Genomic DNA, 16,889 nt, shown 5'->3' with positions numbered 1-16,889 from the left:
TTGAAGCACAGCCTCAGGTAAAACCCTCAGTAATTTAAACAGCGTATTAGTGGTGAATGGATAGGCTGACAGTTCAGTGGAACAGAGTGGAGAGTCCAGAATATTACAGAAATTTAAAATATTATAGAAATGGCATCTCAATTCAATTATGTTTATAAAATACTTATATACAAAGGAACATTAAAAATTTTTTTTAAAAGTTTTTAGAGAGAGAGAGGAGTGGGAGGTATGGGACAGGAGGAGAGACATAATCCCAAGCAGACTCCCCGCTGAGCACAGAGCCCTATGTGGGGCTCGAGCCCACAAAACTGAGATCACAACCTGAGCTGGAACCGAGTCAGATACTTAACTGACTGCACCACTCAGGTGCCCCTAAAAGAACATATTTTATAGAAATAATTGGATTATATGTAAAATAAAATACATAAAACAAACAAAAAGATTTTCGCATCGCAAAAAAAAAATACTATAAGCAAATCAAAAAGCAAATAACAAACTTTGGGGCATATTTGCAGTTCACATCACAAAGAAGGGGTTAATCAATGCAAAATACAAATTGCACGTTGGAGTCAATCAGAGACTCACAGAGCTGTAGAATGTGGGCCGAGACTGTGGACAGTTCACAGAAAAGGAAACACAAGTGTGTGTAAACACATGCAAAGACACTTAGTGTCATTCATGTGAAGGGAAGTATCAGTGACTTGAACATTTCGATAGAAGGTGACATTTTGGTAAAAGGATAAGACAGCTATCTAGTCGCCGGAATCATTCTGGAATGCTTACACAGATCACACAGAGTGTGAGGGACAGCTGCTAGGATAGATTTCTGGTCCTGTTTTCATGAGAAACTGGCTTTTGGAGAGTTAAAGATGGGCTTTGCAGCTTTCTTGTTTTTGTTTTTTTTAACTTACAAAGTAATCTTGAGAATTAAGTGCACAAATGTTTCTAGGGTGCGCTGTTGAGGATTCACATTTCAGCATCAATGGGAGAAGGCTGCCGGCAATGTTTTTCCCCCGCGTTGAGAATCTTCTCTCATTTCACTAGTCTCTTGGTCCAGCACTGCTCAAAGTTCTATTGGACAGCACTATTCCAGACAACTTTAGAAAGCATTAGCCAAACATGAGACTCGAACTAAACAGGTATAACATGGATTTGTTTTAATTAAATACCACTTCATAATGTTATTTGCACCTAACACACACATTTTTTGAAAAATAAGACATGCTATATCAGTCATGGAGTTAACAAAATATAAGCATCCACATAGAATATATTCTAAGGTGACTTCATTTACACAGCTTCTCAGAGAAACACGCAGTCCATTTTTTGGCCTATCAACCACTGTTGGACCAGATTTGGAATTCACGAGAGTGTGGGGTGGAGGGTCTCTAACACTACCCTGATGGATGTCTTGTATACACACAGTACCATCAAGCTGGCTGGTTTCCACCAGAAAATCAGTGGAACCATAGGTCCTCCCTTCCCTACCCAGCAATCAATTCCACACCGCAAAAACCCCATGTGACCCGAAGCTTAATGCAATGGCCTCATCAGACCTGCAGCTTCAAGGGGAGGGGCTTGGGGGAGGGGCTGATCTCTCATCAAAGCCCACAGGCACCAGTCTTTGAACTGGTTCACTGGTTCTAATGTCTGATTAGAGAACCCAGAGTCCCAGTCTTTAGAAGAGGGGGACAGACTGGAGTGGGGAGAGGAAGACGAGGGAACAACAGGAAGTTTAAACCCAAGTTTGGTGACCTTGCTTTAGGTACTGGCTGCTAGGAAGGAGAGAGAGGCATGCTACTTAATGTGCCTTGGAGCATTCAAGAGGGCTTGGGGAATGTCAGAGCCAAGAGAAAAAAATAGTAGAAAGTTGATGCCCCTCCCCACGCCCTACCCCCCCGCCCCCAGTCCTAACAGCAAGTGCCACCAGCAAACAGTCCATTTACACTTGGGGACAAAGGGTGGGAGAAGATAGCCCAAGACAGATTCAGAACTCTGGAGCCCAGGGCTCCACATCAGCTGTTCTTCCAGAGTACCCAGGGGCCTACCCCTGGCTTCCACTCAGGAAAGTGTCCAGTGCTCTCTGCTCAGACTTCCTGTGGCTCAGCTTCATAGGACAATGCCATCGCCCCCAACCTGAAGGCAGAGGAGGCCCAGGGCCCAGAGGCAGTGGCTGGTGGCACTGAAACCATGACAGCTGACCTGAAACTATAATGCACTTTTATCCACTCGTCTCATCCTTGCCTGGCTTGAGACTAAGAGGTGCATAACCCAAAAAGGGAAGGTGCAGAGTGAGGTTGGGAGCCCGTAAAACCCCAAAATGATCACCTGGGTCTGACACATTGAAATGGCTTCCTTGCTCATCTTCCATTTATCCACTCTGCCCTCATACCTCATCCCCGCCCACGTTAGAAAAATGACTTGGAAAATCTGAATAGCAGCAAAACCAGATTTTAATTCCCCCTTTGTGTTTTGTTCTGGTGGGCTTACAGCTTGACCTTGAAAAGTGACTTATTATCCCTTCAGATTCTCTATACTCTGCATAAAGCCCCCTTTCCAATCAGTGTTGATCCTGCCATTCTCTTCCTTATGAATCATCAATGGCTCCCATGCTCTCTAAGACACACCTTGAGCTCCTCCAGCGGGCATTCAAGGCCTCTGTGATTTGGTGGTTTGGTGTTCGCTGCTTATCTTTCCAGGCTCATTTCTCATGACCCTCTCTCCCTCTCCTTTCCTTGCCAACACCTACTCCCTATCTCCATGCCTTTGCAAATGCTAGCCCCTCTGACTGGGGGTGTGTGTGGTCACCCTACTTTCTATGCTTTGCTCAAATCAGATTTGCCCCCATTGATGGGTGAAGCCCAAATCATCTCCAATTCTTTTTATTTTTTAATTAAAAAACATTTTTGTTTAAGTAAAATCTACACCACACATGGGGCTCGAACTCATGACCCTGAGATTAAGAGTCACATGCCCTACCGACTGAGCCAGCCAGGTGCCCCCAAATCATCAATTCTGAATACCCTGTTCTGGGCTAGGGCCTGACCTTTAGCAGGGCTCCCCTAACCATCCTTTTTCCGTGGCCCATGGTTGCTGTGTGCACCTCTCATGGCCCGCCCTGCTGTGGTTTCCCGGGTACGTGTCTTCCTCTGCGGGTCTGCAGGGCGGAGACCACTGCTGTTCTTTGTAGCCTTCACCAGCCAGATGCTTATTTATATTTATTTTTTAAAAAGATTTTACCCATCATTTGAGAGAGAGCACGCACACAATTTGGGGGGGGGAGCGGCAGAAGGAGAGGGAGAAGCAGACTCCCCCCTGAGCAGGGAGCCTGACATGGGACTGCGCCGAAGACAGACTCTTAACCAACTGAGCCACCCAGGTACCCCCATCCAAATGCTTACTAACACACAGCAAATGTGTCACAAATATTGTTGAATGCATCCTGAAGAAAAAAGGTCATTGTCTGCTGCCTTCTTAGGCACTAAGACACAATACCGAAGTGGTTATCATAAGAACAGATGCCAGTTTTTTGAAGTCAAGGTAGTAAATCGGTATTAAGCACAATCCATAAAGGTTAATGATCTATCAACACTGGTCTATTAACACTGTTATCTCGCCTATTAGTTAAAGAGTGCCTAGGGAAACATTAAGCTTAGTTCTAAGTAGGAATCACAGGATGGATAAATGCCACGGATCCTATGGGAATTATTTGACCTGCTACATGAACCCTAGACAGGAAACAAGTTAGGGTAATTGCAACTTTGCAGCAGGGGTGTGTCGGCCCCTGGAGGTTTTCACAGCCCAGTGATTAGGCTTTCGAGGTGTGTGATCCTTGGATTGCCTGCATCAGAATGACCTTGCTGCCAGTCAAGAATGCAGACTCTTGCTCCTCCCTGTCATTCCCACAGAGGGTCTGTGCTTGGGGTGTAGGAATCTGCATTTTAAACACACTCCCTAGGGGATCCTTATGCTCAAGTTTGCAAACCCTTACTTGCCATTCTCAAAAATCTATAGTCAGTTTTGGGGGAGGACAGTCAAGTATGTAGCCTGAAAGAAAGCAGCAACCTCTTACCAAGAATGCCCACTTTCCCAGACATATGCACATGGGAACGATGACCCGAAGAGTCGCGGTCAACTCCAAGGAAATGAGCCTATAATTCAAGTTTGGTTTGACGGAAGGAAAATGATGGAGGCTGTCTCTGCAGTAAGCACCCCCAAGCTTCCCAGAGGGCACTGGTGTGCAGGAACACACACATGAAACAGCCCGATTTTCCGCCTATCCCTTTATAAGTGGTGCAATCACCTTTTGTAAGATGAAAAGGGATTTTTCTTCCTTTATGGGCTAAGGTATCATTACCCCTGCTCCCGTCCTTATTTCCCTCTTTCTCTTAACTTCTCAGTTCCTTCGGCAGGGGGTGGGGTGGGGAGAAAAGCAATTACATAGTTCACAGAACCAAAACCAAATTAGTTTTCAGAGCAGATCTAATATAAACACACCAAACATGTTTTCACTGGAAGGACCCAGACAACTGGAAGGCAGAAGTGCATTTCCTACAGGTGAATGATAGGGTGTTCCCGGGGCTGGCCTACTATGCCTTGTGATGACAACTCAGATGTTATTGGAAATCTGGAATTATGAGTGAGATGGGGAGGATCAGGCAAGGGAAGAGTAGATTCAGAGGTCTCTAACCTTTCACTGGATGTGGAAAGTGAGAGCAGAATCTCTGCCTTGCTTCAGCTCCGAGGAATGTGGCAACCTTTGGTCACTGCCGGAGGAAGCTCAGTTACCATCGTCAGGAATGACGACGGCTTTCCCAAGCTGGCAGGGCAGAACCAGGCAGAGTCTGAACCCCGCGGCCTCCCCCCACCCTGCCCAGAGAATACTGCTTTCATTCCCCCCACCCCGGTCATCTGAAATCTCCAAGACCAAGATAATGGATTCTTTGCTAGAGACTAAGGCTCTTCGAGATCCCCTTCTAGAGAGTTCTCTGTTTAAAAAAAAAAATAAGACTTGAAAGGCAAACTTTAGAATTCAGGGTTGAACCACTGTCGGCCTCGCTTGAGAGCAGTTATAAATGGAGGGAAGGAGAGTCTCCTTCAAGGTGGGCTCATTCCTTCTTGGTGTGTTCCAGGACTCGGTAGGGAACCCCAGAGGCACCCCCAGAGCTGTGTTCCTCTTGCATGACTGGCAGTGTGGCAGGAGTGTAGATCTCAGAAACGTTGTCGTTGTTTTCCAGGGCCCCATAGGAAAAAGAAGCTTTGAGGTCAGGCTGAACTGTCATTCCTTTGTCATGCATGTTTTGCATACCTGAAATGAAATCCATTTTCTCCAAATCATTATGGGACATGGGGGCCAAAGGAGACTGCATCTTCCTCTACCCCACTACAGCCTAATTACAGCGCTCCGGCGCTAATCACGTGCCCTGCCAATCTCCTGAATGCTTTAGATTGAAAAAAGAACACCCATAAATATATGCTAGCAATATTATGGTTGCCAAGCAACAAGGGATGAATCTTCAGGAAATATGCACACAGACCAGCCACTGTCAAGAGAAGCATGGGTTGGCGAAGAATGAGGTGGGAACGTGTGTTTGGGCCCCAGGGGGAGCAGAACCAGCACTGTGCTTTGAACGTGGTAGATGCCAATACTTTCCTGCTGAATTAAATCAGGATCATTATCCCCTTGAGAGAAGAAGGTGACCTTCGTGTCACGGACACGTGGTGGTGGCACATGCATCGTGACACTCAGAGGGAGAGTTTTGACCTTTAACACTGAACAGCGTGGATCCGCAGAGAGGGGAGGTGTGATTCTGCCTGTTGCTCCTGGGCACATGTTGCTTGCCGGGTTTCTACTTAGAGTTGAGAACAAAGACTTTTATCATTAATTCCGTGAGCCCTATTCTACAGTTCCTCCGTCAGGTGGGACCTGGTCTCGGAGGCCAACTCTCTTCCTGGCAGGGAATGGAGACTTCAAATTCTCTTACCCCCAAGCTGTCCTACGAAACTGAATGCCAAGTGTCCTCCGTGAAACTATGAAGACAACAGCAGGTGCTGGACTATTTACTCTGCCCAGGCTCTGGGCTGAGGGTTTAGATCATGACAGTAACAACAGCAAGCACAGACCGGTTCTAACCAGTTGAAAAGTTCTATATCATCTGATCCTCCCAACTACTCATAAGGAAAATGAGGCACTTAGAGGTTAGGTACCTTGCTTGAGGTTGCAAAGGGGGCAAGTGGCTGTGCTAGGATTTAAACTCAGGTGGTTTGAACACGGAAGCCCACACGTAACTGGAATGCTGTACGGCCTCCCCGGGCACTTCCACTGAACGGCCCCCCCAATCCTATCCTCATCATCTGGACAAGAAAACAGATTCTAAAAGGCGAAGGTACTTGCTGGAAGTCACACAGCTGGGATCTGACACCACAGCCCATGGCCTTGTCCACTCCGTGAGAGGCCTGGGGAGACTCTATGCTTTCACATAGCAAGCCTTAGCTCATGGGCATTTGAAAGGTACAGTTTAAGAATCTGTGGTTTGGATTTTGGAGGCGGGGGGGGTGGCGCTTGGGAGAAGCTGAGGGATGCATGCTCCTTAGGAAAAAGGGTTGGCTTACTAGGCACGGTTTAGCTTTTGGATTTTTTTCACAGTTCCTCAGCCAAAGAGCACCAGGACTACACTGAGTCTGACAGACGTGGCTTTATTGATTCACTGCAGTGAGAGAGATGTCTACCATGGGGGACTGTGGGATGTGTCAGTTAGGAGGGTGTTAGAAAAGTTCAGGATTTGGATTTCTGTTAGGCGATTTGGGGGAGGGTTTAAGGAAGCAGGGCTTGGCTTTGGATTAGATGCTGTCAGGAAGTGGGACTAATTTTGTAACTGGGCATCTTAATAATTCTTATCTAGATGAGAGTGAAGGCTATGTTGAGGCTCAAGCTGTTAACTGGTAAACAGTGTTGGGGGGTGGTCTACGTTCATACATGACAATGGAGTGGTCCTGTTTGTGTCTTGATCTATCATGGTCGGAGTGCCCCCGTTTGAGGCTGATGTGCCAGGGAGCTCTTTCTTTTCAGCCAGGGAGCACCGAGGTCCAGATGTGAGTGCCAGGCCAGCTCCCAGCTCTCAGGGCTTTTTCGTTTTTCATTTTTTAGAAGTCTTTCAGGTGCTAGAATTATTTAAACCTCTCTAGATTGTGACATGCAGTGCATTTTTTTGGAAATTGAATGCCTCTTGAACTGTAGCTACTGGTCTTGTTGTGAAGCTATCAATCTAGATGGACCAACAGCAAGGTTCTAGTGCTGACCAGGGAAACCAAGTAGCTAGGAAAGACACTCTACTGAAGCAGCTTTATTTTTTTAATTTTAATTAGTTAATTAATTGATTTCTAAAGTTTAAAAAAAATCTATTTCAGTAATCTCTACACCTAATGTGGGGCTCGAACGCATGACCCCGAGATCAAGAGTCCTATGCTCTTCCGACTGAGCCAGCCAGGCGCCCCCTTCTTTTTAAGCAGTTTTATTTTTCATATTCTACACTGCATCAGGTCAAACAAATGTTTGAAATTTTCGAAGATTTTTTTTTTTTAAAGCAAAAGGGACGTGAAACCAAATTTAACCAGGCATCTACCAAGTCCCAAACACTGTGCAAGGGGCCTTTTAACATATTATCCCACTATCCCAAAAGAAGGAATCCCAATTTACAAGTAAGGGTCAGAGGCCTTGGGAGGTCCAAGGACATGCCCAAGGTCACACTGCAGGTGGGTGGTAGAGCTGGGATTTGAATCCAGGCCACCTGAACTCCAAGCCCACGCTTTTCATTGTATAGAACACGTCTACTCCCAAGTGTCCTGACATGCCACAGCAATAGGGCAGGGTCTCCTTTTGTCAAGATCTGACTTCCCACCGGTCACAAGGTACAAAGAGGAAGCCGAGAGCCACATCCACGAACAGACCACAGAATGTAGGTATCTAAGGTTACCTTAGGTTACCTTCTATTTTGCGCTAGCACGCACACATGTGTATATTTGTATATACGCATATACAAATACTTACATAGATACATACCCATAAACAGTTTGTAAACACACAAACACGCAGACACATATACGTACTTGCACACACACAGAGTTGACACCTCACCTATCTGGAATTCAGCTATCCAGCGCCCTCATCTATCCGGGACACAGCCGAGAAACAAGGAAGTAAGCAAAAAAGGCATCTGAGCAGCCAGATAAGATGTTTTTAAAAGTCCATGCACTAAGGCTCATGCACTTAACTCCTAGGAGTAAGCTTAAGGCCCCGACTCAGAGCTTGTTTATTCTAATTTTAAACACAGTTCAAACAAGTTGGGTCAAATGAGACGTTTGACCAGGAATTGCTATACACAGGCGGGCTGGTAAGAGCATGAATGACAGACGACAGCTTGATAGCAAGGGATGAGGAAATAATATAAAAGTGGACACAGAAACCTTGGGGCCATTTAAAGTAGGGGCACCTCAGTCGGCTCTGACAACACACCTGTATCCCAGAGGGCTTTAGTAAACAGTACTGTTATGCCATCAGTGGGGTTATAGTTTGCTCATTAGGGCGTCTTAATGAAGGGTGGGGATTATGTTCTAGAGAGAGTTCCATCTTTATATCTAAAATAAAAATTAATTTTGCCTTAAAGAGTGGAAGCTAGTGGTCACTGGCAACCTATAGAATTTAGGTCAGCAAACCTGGATTAACTTTCCTAATCTGGGTCCCTTCAGGCTGGGCAGGCACTCTCTGATTCTCCACAAACTCCCCCCACTCCCTTCTGTGCAATACTCTGCGGATTCACACCTTCGTTACCATCACGGACTAAAGGCATTTGAGCCCGTGCTTCTCAGTGTGAACCCCCAGCTCCTTGGGAAATTGGGCTTTCCAGAACAATCCACTCTCCTGTGGCATCTAAGAAGCGAGGCGATAGTCTCTGAATTTCATCCATCCTATTTTCCTTCCCCTCTCTGGTCATTCCACTCCAACTCGATGAATGGATTTTTTTCCTTTTGCAGGCATGAAGCCTGATGTACAGATCATAATGATATCCAGTGTGAATCAGGACTGTCTTTAAGAGATCCCAAAATAGACACGGGGCCTGGCAAGATGGGCTCAAAACCAACGGAGGTGCCTCAACCACTGCCTCCTATTTGGCACAGCGAAATTTAAACAAAAAGAGAGGGAGGGGGAGAGAGAGACGGTCACACCATAACGGCACAGCACACCTTCCCTGTACCAAACGCAGCAGTAGGTATCTCTTTTTGAACAGGAAGTCGCAGTCATTCTATACGGATGGGCTGGCCAGAGGGACACATGGGGTTTGAACATTACCTGGCATGGCATCCATGGAAATATAGGGCTCAAATGGAGTGGCCTTCTTCCGGTTACGTGTGATTAAGAAGACGCCCAAGAATGCAATGAGGCACCTGGGGAACAGGGATAAGGGAGGGAGAGAAAAAAGGCCAGAGTGAGGGCAGGAGGGCTCACTTCCCAACCTGGGTAATGGGAAAAAGAGAAAAAGAGGGCCGCAGGCTGCAGAGGGGGGCTTGTTGCTGAGCAGCGCCGGGCCTGAGATGGGCAGGGAGCAGAAAGGAGAGAAGGAACAGCCGCACACGCCTTTCCTGCTGCACCGCGTTCATCAGAATAAATTAGACTTTCCTGGGCAAAACTCCCACGGCTCTTTACTTCCATTTAGCCTGAATCTTAGAACTTCACCTTAAAAAATATATATATTTTGGGCGTTGGTTAAGCGACTGCCTTCGGCTCAGGTCATGATCCTGGAGTCCCTGGATTGAGTCCCGCATCGGGCTCCCTGCTCAGCAGGGAGTCTGCTTCTCCCTCTGACCCTCCCCCCATCTCATGTGCTTTCTCTCTCATTCTCGCTGTCTCTCAAATAAATAAATAAAATCTAAAAAAAAAATATATATATATATTTTAATAAAAGTTCTTTATGGCCTAAATTCAATCAATACAGGAGGAGAGAAAGAAAAAGTTAGAAAGTTTCTAAACTCCCTCTAGTCCCACTCCTCCAGGTAGGGGTATATTCTTCTACAGCCTTTTTTTTTTTCTTTTCCCTAGAGCTTAAATAAGCACACTTTCTAAAAGGCGAGGTATAATTCACATGCAGTAAAATGCACAAACCCTAAATGTAGTGCTTGAAGAATTTTACCTGTGTGTACAATCTTGTGATCACCACACAGGTCAGCAAGGAAGACATTTCCATCCCTCCACCCCAGAAAGTTTCCTTGTGCCCCTCCCAATCCATGCTAACCCAGAGGAAGCCACTGACCACTATCATCCAATACTTGATTTGCCTGTTCTTGAACTTCTTTTTTATTTTATTTTATTTTTTAAAGATCTATCTGTTTATCTGAGAGAGAGAGAGAGGAGGGGCAGAGGCAGAGGAAGAGAATCTTAAGCAGACTCCACGCTGAGCACAGAGCCAAACGTGGGGCTCGATCCCAGGACCCTGAGATCACAACCTCAGCCAAAACCAAGAGTCGGACGCTTAACCAACTGAGCCACCCAGGCGCCCCATCCTGTTCTTGAACTTCTTATAAGTTAAATCATACAGTGTGTACTCTGTTTGGTTTCTTTCACTTGTAAATATTTTTAAGGTTCATTCACTTTATTGTATGTATTAGTAGTTCATTATTTTTAATTATTATATTGAATCCATTGTCTGAATATACTACATCATTTGTTTTTCACTCTCCTGTTGATAGACATTTGGGTTGTAACCAATTTGAGCACATGATGAATAAAGCTACTATAAATATTCAGGTACCAGTCATTTTGTCAATATATGTACTCATTTCTTTTGGGTATATATCTAGAGGTGGAACTGCTAGATCAGAGGGTAGACTATACATTTTAAAAATGTAACTTTTTCCATTTAATGTATCCTAGACATGGTTCTATGTCAACATCTATAGAATGGCCTCAATTTTTCAAAATGGCAGCACGGTGCTTTATTATATGGATATACCGTAATTTATTTAACCTATATTCTACTGCTGGGCATTTAGGCTACTTCCGATTATTTACTTGAGCCCAATGCGGGACTCGATCCCAGGATCCTGGGATTATGACCTTAGCCGAAAAGGCAGACGCTTAACCAACAGAACCACCCAGGCATCCCTACAATTAATTTTTAAATTAATAAATAGCCTCACACATGTGTCTTTGTGTCCCATTTGGAAGGCTGCATCAAACATTGCTCATTTATAATTTTTACTGACATTGCCAAACTATCCTCTGGCATCACAGATCCTTTCAGTGTGGCGAGAGCTGGTCTCCTCATCCTCTTGCCAGCACGGATACTACCAATCCTGTGAGTTTTTGCAAAATGATGGCAATCTCATGTGGCTTCAAAATGCATTTCTGTGATCTGGGGTGAGGCTGAGAGTCTTTTCATGTGTCAAAGTGGGATATTTTAGAAATGACAAGGAGATTAAAGCCCAAAAGAGAAGAAGGGGGAAGGAGATAAAGCCCTTTGTGGGGTAAAATGCTCATTCATCTCTGGGGGACAAAGCTCTGAATTCTGGCTGCTCCCTGGGCTCTAGAAGACTGCCTGAGAGGCAGGAGCAGTAACGGGGCCAGAGAGCAGGGACTCACCCCAGTGCAAACATGCAGATGTGCAGCGCGTCCTCCCCAATGAAGTCCAGGTAAAACACTGCACCTGGAGAGGCAGAAAATAGCAAATACGGGTGAGCTGCTTTCAAATCACCTTCTTGCCAGTCTGTCTATGATTTGGCTGAGCTCTCTTCCCTGCAGGAAACCAAAGTGGTCAGGAGCCTGATGACCAGCAAGGGTACATGTTAGGAGAGTGGAACAAAAGTCATTTGGGGGGACAGATTATCTTCTTTCTCCTCCTATACCCCTTTTATCTCCATCTTTTTTTTTCTTTTTATTTTGAGATAATATTAGATTCACAAAAATAGTACAGAGTTCACATGGACCCTGCACCCAGCCTCCCCGCAATGAAACATACTAAGAACTAAACTGCAGACCTTATTTTCCAGTTTTTACACAACCCCCTTCGCCAGTATTTTTTTTTTTTTTTTAAGATTTATTTATTTTTTTAGGGACAGAAAGCTAGTGAGCAGGATGCGAGAAGGGCAAACGGAGAGAGAGAGAGAGAGAGAGAATCCCAAGTAGACTCCGTGCTGAGCGCACAGCCTGATTCGGGGCTTGATTCCACGACCCTGAGATCAGGACCTGAGCCGAAATCAAGAGTCCTACGCTTAAGCAACGGAGCCACCCAAGTGACGCTCTCCAGTCTTTCTTAAGATGGAAAAGCAAGGCTTCGAGTCAAGCTGTCAGAGCCTTCTAACCTCGCGTGGCCCGCAGACGGCAGGCCTGCAGCCTGCTCCTATGAGGCGGGAGTGACATGGGCTTGCCACCCTCACCCGCCCTGCAGCAGCCTCTATCTGGACTCTTTCACCTCCATGGGCTTCTTGCTGTATTCCTGAGCTCCTGATCCCCACCCAGCTTCTGACTCCATCGTGCTGTTGGCTATTCCTTTCAACCTTGCCTGGACCCAAGTTCTTGACCAGGACTTAAATCTTCACGCTGGGTTCACTTTTTTGGCTGCTCTGGGCGGACACCCCACTGGATCCCCGGGTCTGCTCATCACGCAGCCCCTGGCAGGCTGTGTGCCTCCCGTGCTCCTGCCTCTACGGGCAGGATTCAAGCAGCGCTCGTCTGAAGTGCAAAACATACGGCCTTACAGCCAGGCTTTCCTCCACGGGAGGCGCACTGGCTCTTATTGGTCTTTTCACTTTGAAGATTTTCGTCTTCTCTGCCCCTTAAAAACAAACACAATCTGATATGATTGTAGCCTCTGAAGCCACCTAGAGAAAGAAAAAAAGTAGGGGTGGAGTAGAAGAAAGGGGAATATAAAAATGATGACAGGTTACCCGCCACCTCGTATGTCACAGATGTTCATATAGTCATAACCTCTAGAAATTATAGAAAGAAATCTGTGGCCGCTTAGTGGAGCTAGCAGACGATGGCAAAAATTGTTAAAGAAACCTCGTACAAGCTGTACGGGAGTACATGTTGTACATATTTCAATTCTGGGAGGTGAGTGTTATTCCCATTTTATGAACGTGGAACCGAGGCTCAGAGAGGTAAGTGATTTTGTTAGAGCCACACAGCTCTGTGTCTGTGCTGGGGCCCAGGTCTCTCTGGCTCAAAATCCCGCACTTTCTCCATGAAACCATATACAACTGACAGGAGAACGTCAGCAGAGTCGGCCTTTTGACAGAGGCAGAGCCTCATCCCTCCACACTGGGGTAACGTCACTGCTGCTAAGGTAGGAGACAGAAATCTAGCAGTTGCCACCCTTACCTGCTGTGATGGCAATGGTAGTGGACAGAATGTAGCCCACGCTGGCGATCAAAGAGGAGTCGTACATCTGTGCGGCTTGACTTAAAAACCTTCAATACAAGAGCACTCTGGTCAGTGGGCCTGTCAGAAAGGCTGAGGTGCGAGCCGGTGACGGTAGGCTTAGCTTGAAATATGAAGATAGCACATGAAGAAAGATGCCATCCCGCTGCGTCTCTGGGTCTAGGGTCCATGCTTCACTCCCATTTGTCCACAGAGCCTGAGGTCCACCGCTGTTCCCCAAGGGGACCATGCCTTCCCGGTCTCACACCTCTGGCCACATGGTTCTCGCCCACCCGAGACACCCTCCTCCTCACGTCGCTGTCCCCGGCATCCCCACCCCCCCCTAGAAAGGGCCGTCCTGTTCTCGCGAACAGTCCAAGAAACTCCTACGGCACTCACAGTGTTCCGCCTGTCGCTGTCATTTTTTTGTTTTAAACAAATTTTTTTCTTAATGAAAAAATAATGTGCTCACTGCAACAAATGCAGGCAAAAGAGAGAGAGAAAATTAGAATCATCCCTCCTCTCTGCATCTACGATCTACACTCCCTCATTTCGGAATATATTCTTTGTCCATTCTCTGTGGAGCATTTTAGGTATCACTACGTAGTTGCTTGTATCGTGACAGACTTCCCACTCGGCTGTACTCATCCGTTCACAGGGCTGGCAGTGCCCCGAGGACAGTGACTATTGGTCCTGCCCCGTGGCGGAAGGCCCAGGGGCCTGGCACACAGGAGGCCCTCGGTGGCTGTGTGGCTGTGTGCTGACTGGGTGAGTGAGAAGCTCCCCAGGAGGCGGCCGGGGCACTGGACTCTTCTCTGTAACCCTGGAGTGCTCAGCACAGAGCCTGGTGCTGGGACGGCTCGAGGGTGATGACCAGAATCTCTGTAGTAGGACTCAGGACAGTAATAATCATAGTCGGCCTAATCATAAAAGAGGCTGAGATTTTCGGGAGGTTTTCCTGGGGACGGCACGGAGGGCTTCATGCTTCTCTCAGGGAAGGGCTGCAGTTATTCCCAGTTGCGGACAAGGAACCTGATCCTAGAGAAGCTGAGGCAGAGGCCTGGAGCGGAGCGGCGATGGGTGAGGGGCCTGGGATGGGGAGCCTGATGCCTGGGTTCATATCTCAGCCCTGCCCCTTCGGTTTCTCAAATGCAAAATGAGGATGGTATCATCTGCTTCAAAGGGGTTCTGTGGGGGGGGGGCGTCAAATGAATTTAAGTTCCTGTGAAAGTGGGGTGTGTGAGTGGCTTCCCCTGATGCCCCCACAGCAGCGGTCACTCCAACAACTGCTCGAGGCTACCGCTAGGGGACAGTGAGCCCTGGCTGCTGGGGGCCTGGGGCCTGCCCTGCCCAGGATCGATCAGCCTCAAGTGCCACACTGAGCTCTGCACTGTTCACCCTCCTGTCCCCCGCAGGGCCATCCCAGGCCCTCCCAGGCCCTCTGCGGATGACCGGGTCTCAGATGGGAACAAGGCCCAGGCCTACCCTCAGGACCACCGAGAGAAATGAGCCTGTCACTCTCTGGGGAAGATTCTTGGAGACAGACAAGAAAGGACAACTTGCTGTGTTCCACCTAGCAAACAAAGCGGTGCCTCATGGGGACCACACAGGTTCTTCTACAGTCCCTCAAACAGACGTCTGCCTTGGCGCAGAGGGAAAGTGAGGCTGCCTCTTCTCCCAGTTTGAGGCAGAGAGAAAAACACACCCACTCCAGGCTTCATCTTTCAAGTGGCACGGAGTCCCTCCACAGTACAACCCAGCAAATCAGCGACCCCTCTCTCCATAGTGGATGCTGAGCCTTGGTGACAGGCTGTGCTTGAATGTTCTGCCTTCCCTACAGCTTCAAAGACAAATGAAATCAGGCCCAAGAAATGGAAGAGACCCCCAAACGTGGAGTGGCCCAGCAGGAAAAGTGGCAACTCACGCGGCCTGGTAGACAGCAGTGGCCACCATGCACACGAACATCACATAGAAGATGGGGTAGTCAAGCTGCAGGCTCCCCTGTGTGGACAAGACAAGCATCCCAGCCACGGCCTTCACGGTCACCGCCGTCATGGAGCCTGCGGGGCGAACGGGGATGAAGCGAGGGCATCAGACCTGAAGGTTCAGTTTATGACTCTGAAGGGTGGGGTGAAAAAGATGGAGCGGGCACTGGCAGGGCCACCCCGGGGCGTCAAAGACGCCATGGGAGGCGGAACTTCTGAGAGCTGCCCACTATCTGTGTGCTCTGTCCAAGAAGAGAGGGAGGCAAAATACCGACAGGCGCTTCCAAGTGTCGCCTCTGAACTCCAGCAAGAAAGGGCGTTGAGTTTAAGTCTCTCAACAGCAGAGTAATCAGCGCTGTGCCTGGACCATGGTGGGAGGTCAAAATCATCCTTGAATGGAGACATGAATTTCCTTTGAGTATCATTCTCATGATAATCACAGGGAAAACAAACATGTGGTGCGTCAAGAGCGCGCTCTCTCTCTCTTTTTTTTTAATGCTCACTCACTTGTATTTTTAAAAAAACATTTCATTAGACAAAGATAGATCTCCAAATATTTTGGGATCCTACCCCTGGGCACATGCACAATCTTTTCCAAAATACAGGTGTTTGTGCATTTTAAAATGATACTCATGTAATACTGTGCTTATAGGGTATGCACGTTATAAAACAGGTGCCGGAGATATCACTGCTCACCTCACCGTGGAGACCGCTGCTTTACCCAGTGGTGCAGAAATGGCTGCCAACTGTCGGACCTCCCCCCTATCTCCCCGGCCAAAGCAGGAGTTAAAAGAAACCACCCCCAAGTCCGGGTACGAACGAAGCCCCTTATTCTGGCTGAAGGGCTCAGCTTTCCTGTTTTTCTCCGCTTCTCCTCGTTTTCCCTCTTGCTAACAGCCCATCACACACAGCGGCTTCTGGGCCCCCCACGACCTCGATGACGGTTTCCAAACATCTGCTGTCAGTTAGGACAGGCACTTTCATGAGGGTGTGTCCCTGTTAGTCAGAAGGGGACAGAGGGAGAGCGGCCAACGCTCCTTAGAACCTTCTGGCCTCCCTACTCTCCAGAGAGGACATTTGGGGACCGTGACGTCCCAAACTGCTTTGAAAACAAGATCACCAAGGAATGGACCACTGATATTCGCTACCCCAGGGACAAACCTCTAATGAGTTATGCTCCCTGAAAGACGTCGGTCACAAAAGCCACCTATTAGAGGGTTCTGTTTATACTGTATACTTTAAACAGGTGAATTTTACGGTATGTAAATTATATCTCAATAAAGCTGTTTTATTTTATTTATTTATTTTTCTAAAGATTTTACTTTATTTGACAGAGAGAGACACAGCGAGAGAGGGAACACAAGCAGGGGGAGTGGGAGAGGGAGAAGCAGGCTTCCCGCCGAGCAGGGAGCCCGATGTGGGACTCGATCCCAGGACCCTGGGACCATGACCTGAGCTGAGGGCAGACGCTTAATGACTGAGCCACCCAGGCACCC

The 16,889-nt window shown here is 47.5% G+C and overlaps 1 protein-coding gene across 6 annotated transcripts in view; it reads right to left on the bottom strand.

Annotated features, from left to right (window-relative positions):
* The window catches only part of NIPAL3 (NIPA like domain containing 3), a 67,565-nt gene that overhangs the window by 11,146 nt on the left and 39,530 nt on the right, over positions 1 to 16,889 (bottom strand). For 3 of the 6 annotated variants that reach the window (XM_027575650.2, XM_027575824.2, XM_027576061.2), the window contains 5 exons: positions 15,333 to 15,468; positions 13,370 to 13,458; positions 11,633 to 11,696; positions 9,347 to 9,441; positions 5,109 to 5,308 (listed from right to left, as the gene is read on the bottom strand). In XM_027575650.2, coding sequence (XP_027431451.1) covers positions 5,109 to 5,308; positions 9,347 to 9,441; positions 11,633 to 11,696; positions 13,370 to 13,458; positions 15,333 to 15,468 — 584 coding nt within the window. Of the gene's footprint in view, positions 1 to 1,133; positions 5,309 to 8,134; positions 8,167 to 9,346; positions 9,442 to 11,632; positions 11,697 to 13,369; positions 13,459 to 15,332; positions 15,469 to 16,889 lie in introns of those variants that run through there. The other 3 variants (XM_027575916.2, XM_027575735.2, XM_027575978.2) reach the window with 3 other exon arrangements.

The sequence above is a fragment of the Zalophus californianus genome, chromosome 4 (genome assembly GCF_009762305.2).
Source record: "Zalophus californianus isolate mZalCal1 chromosome 4, mZalCal1.pri.v2, whole genome shotgun sequence".
Lineage (NCBI taxonomy): Eukaryota > Metazoa > Chordata > Mammalia > Carnivora > Otariidae > Zalophus > Zalophus californianus.
The sequence above is the reverse complement of the archived record's forward strand: the minus strand, read 5'-3'. Positions and strand labels throughout refer to the sequence as shown.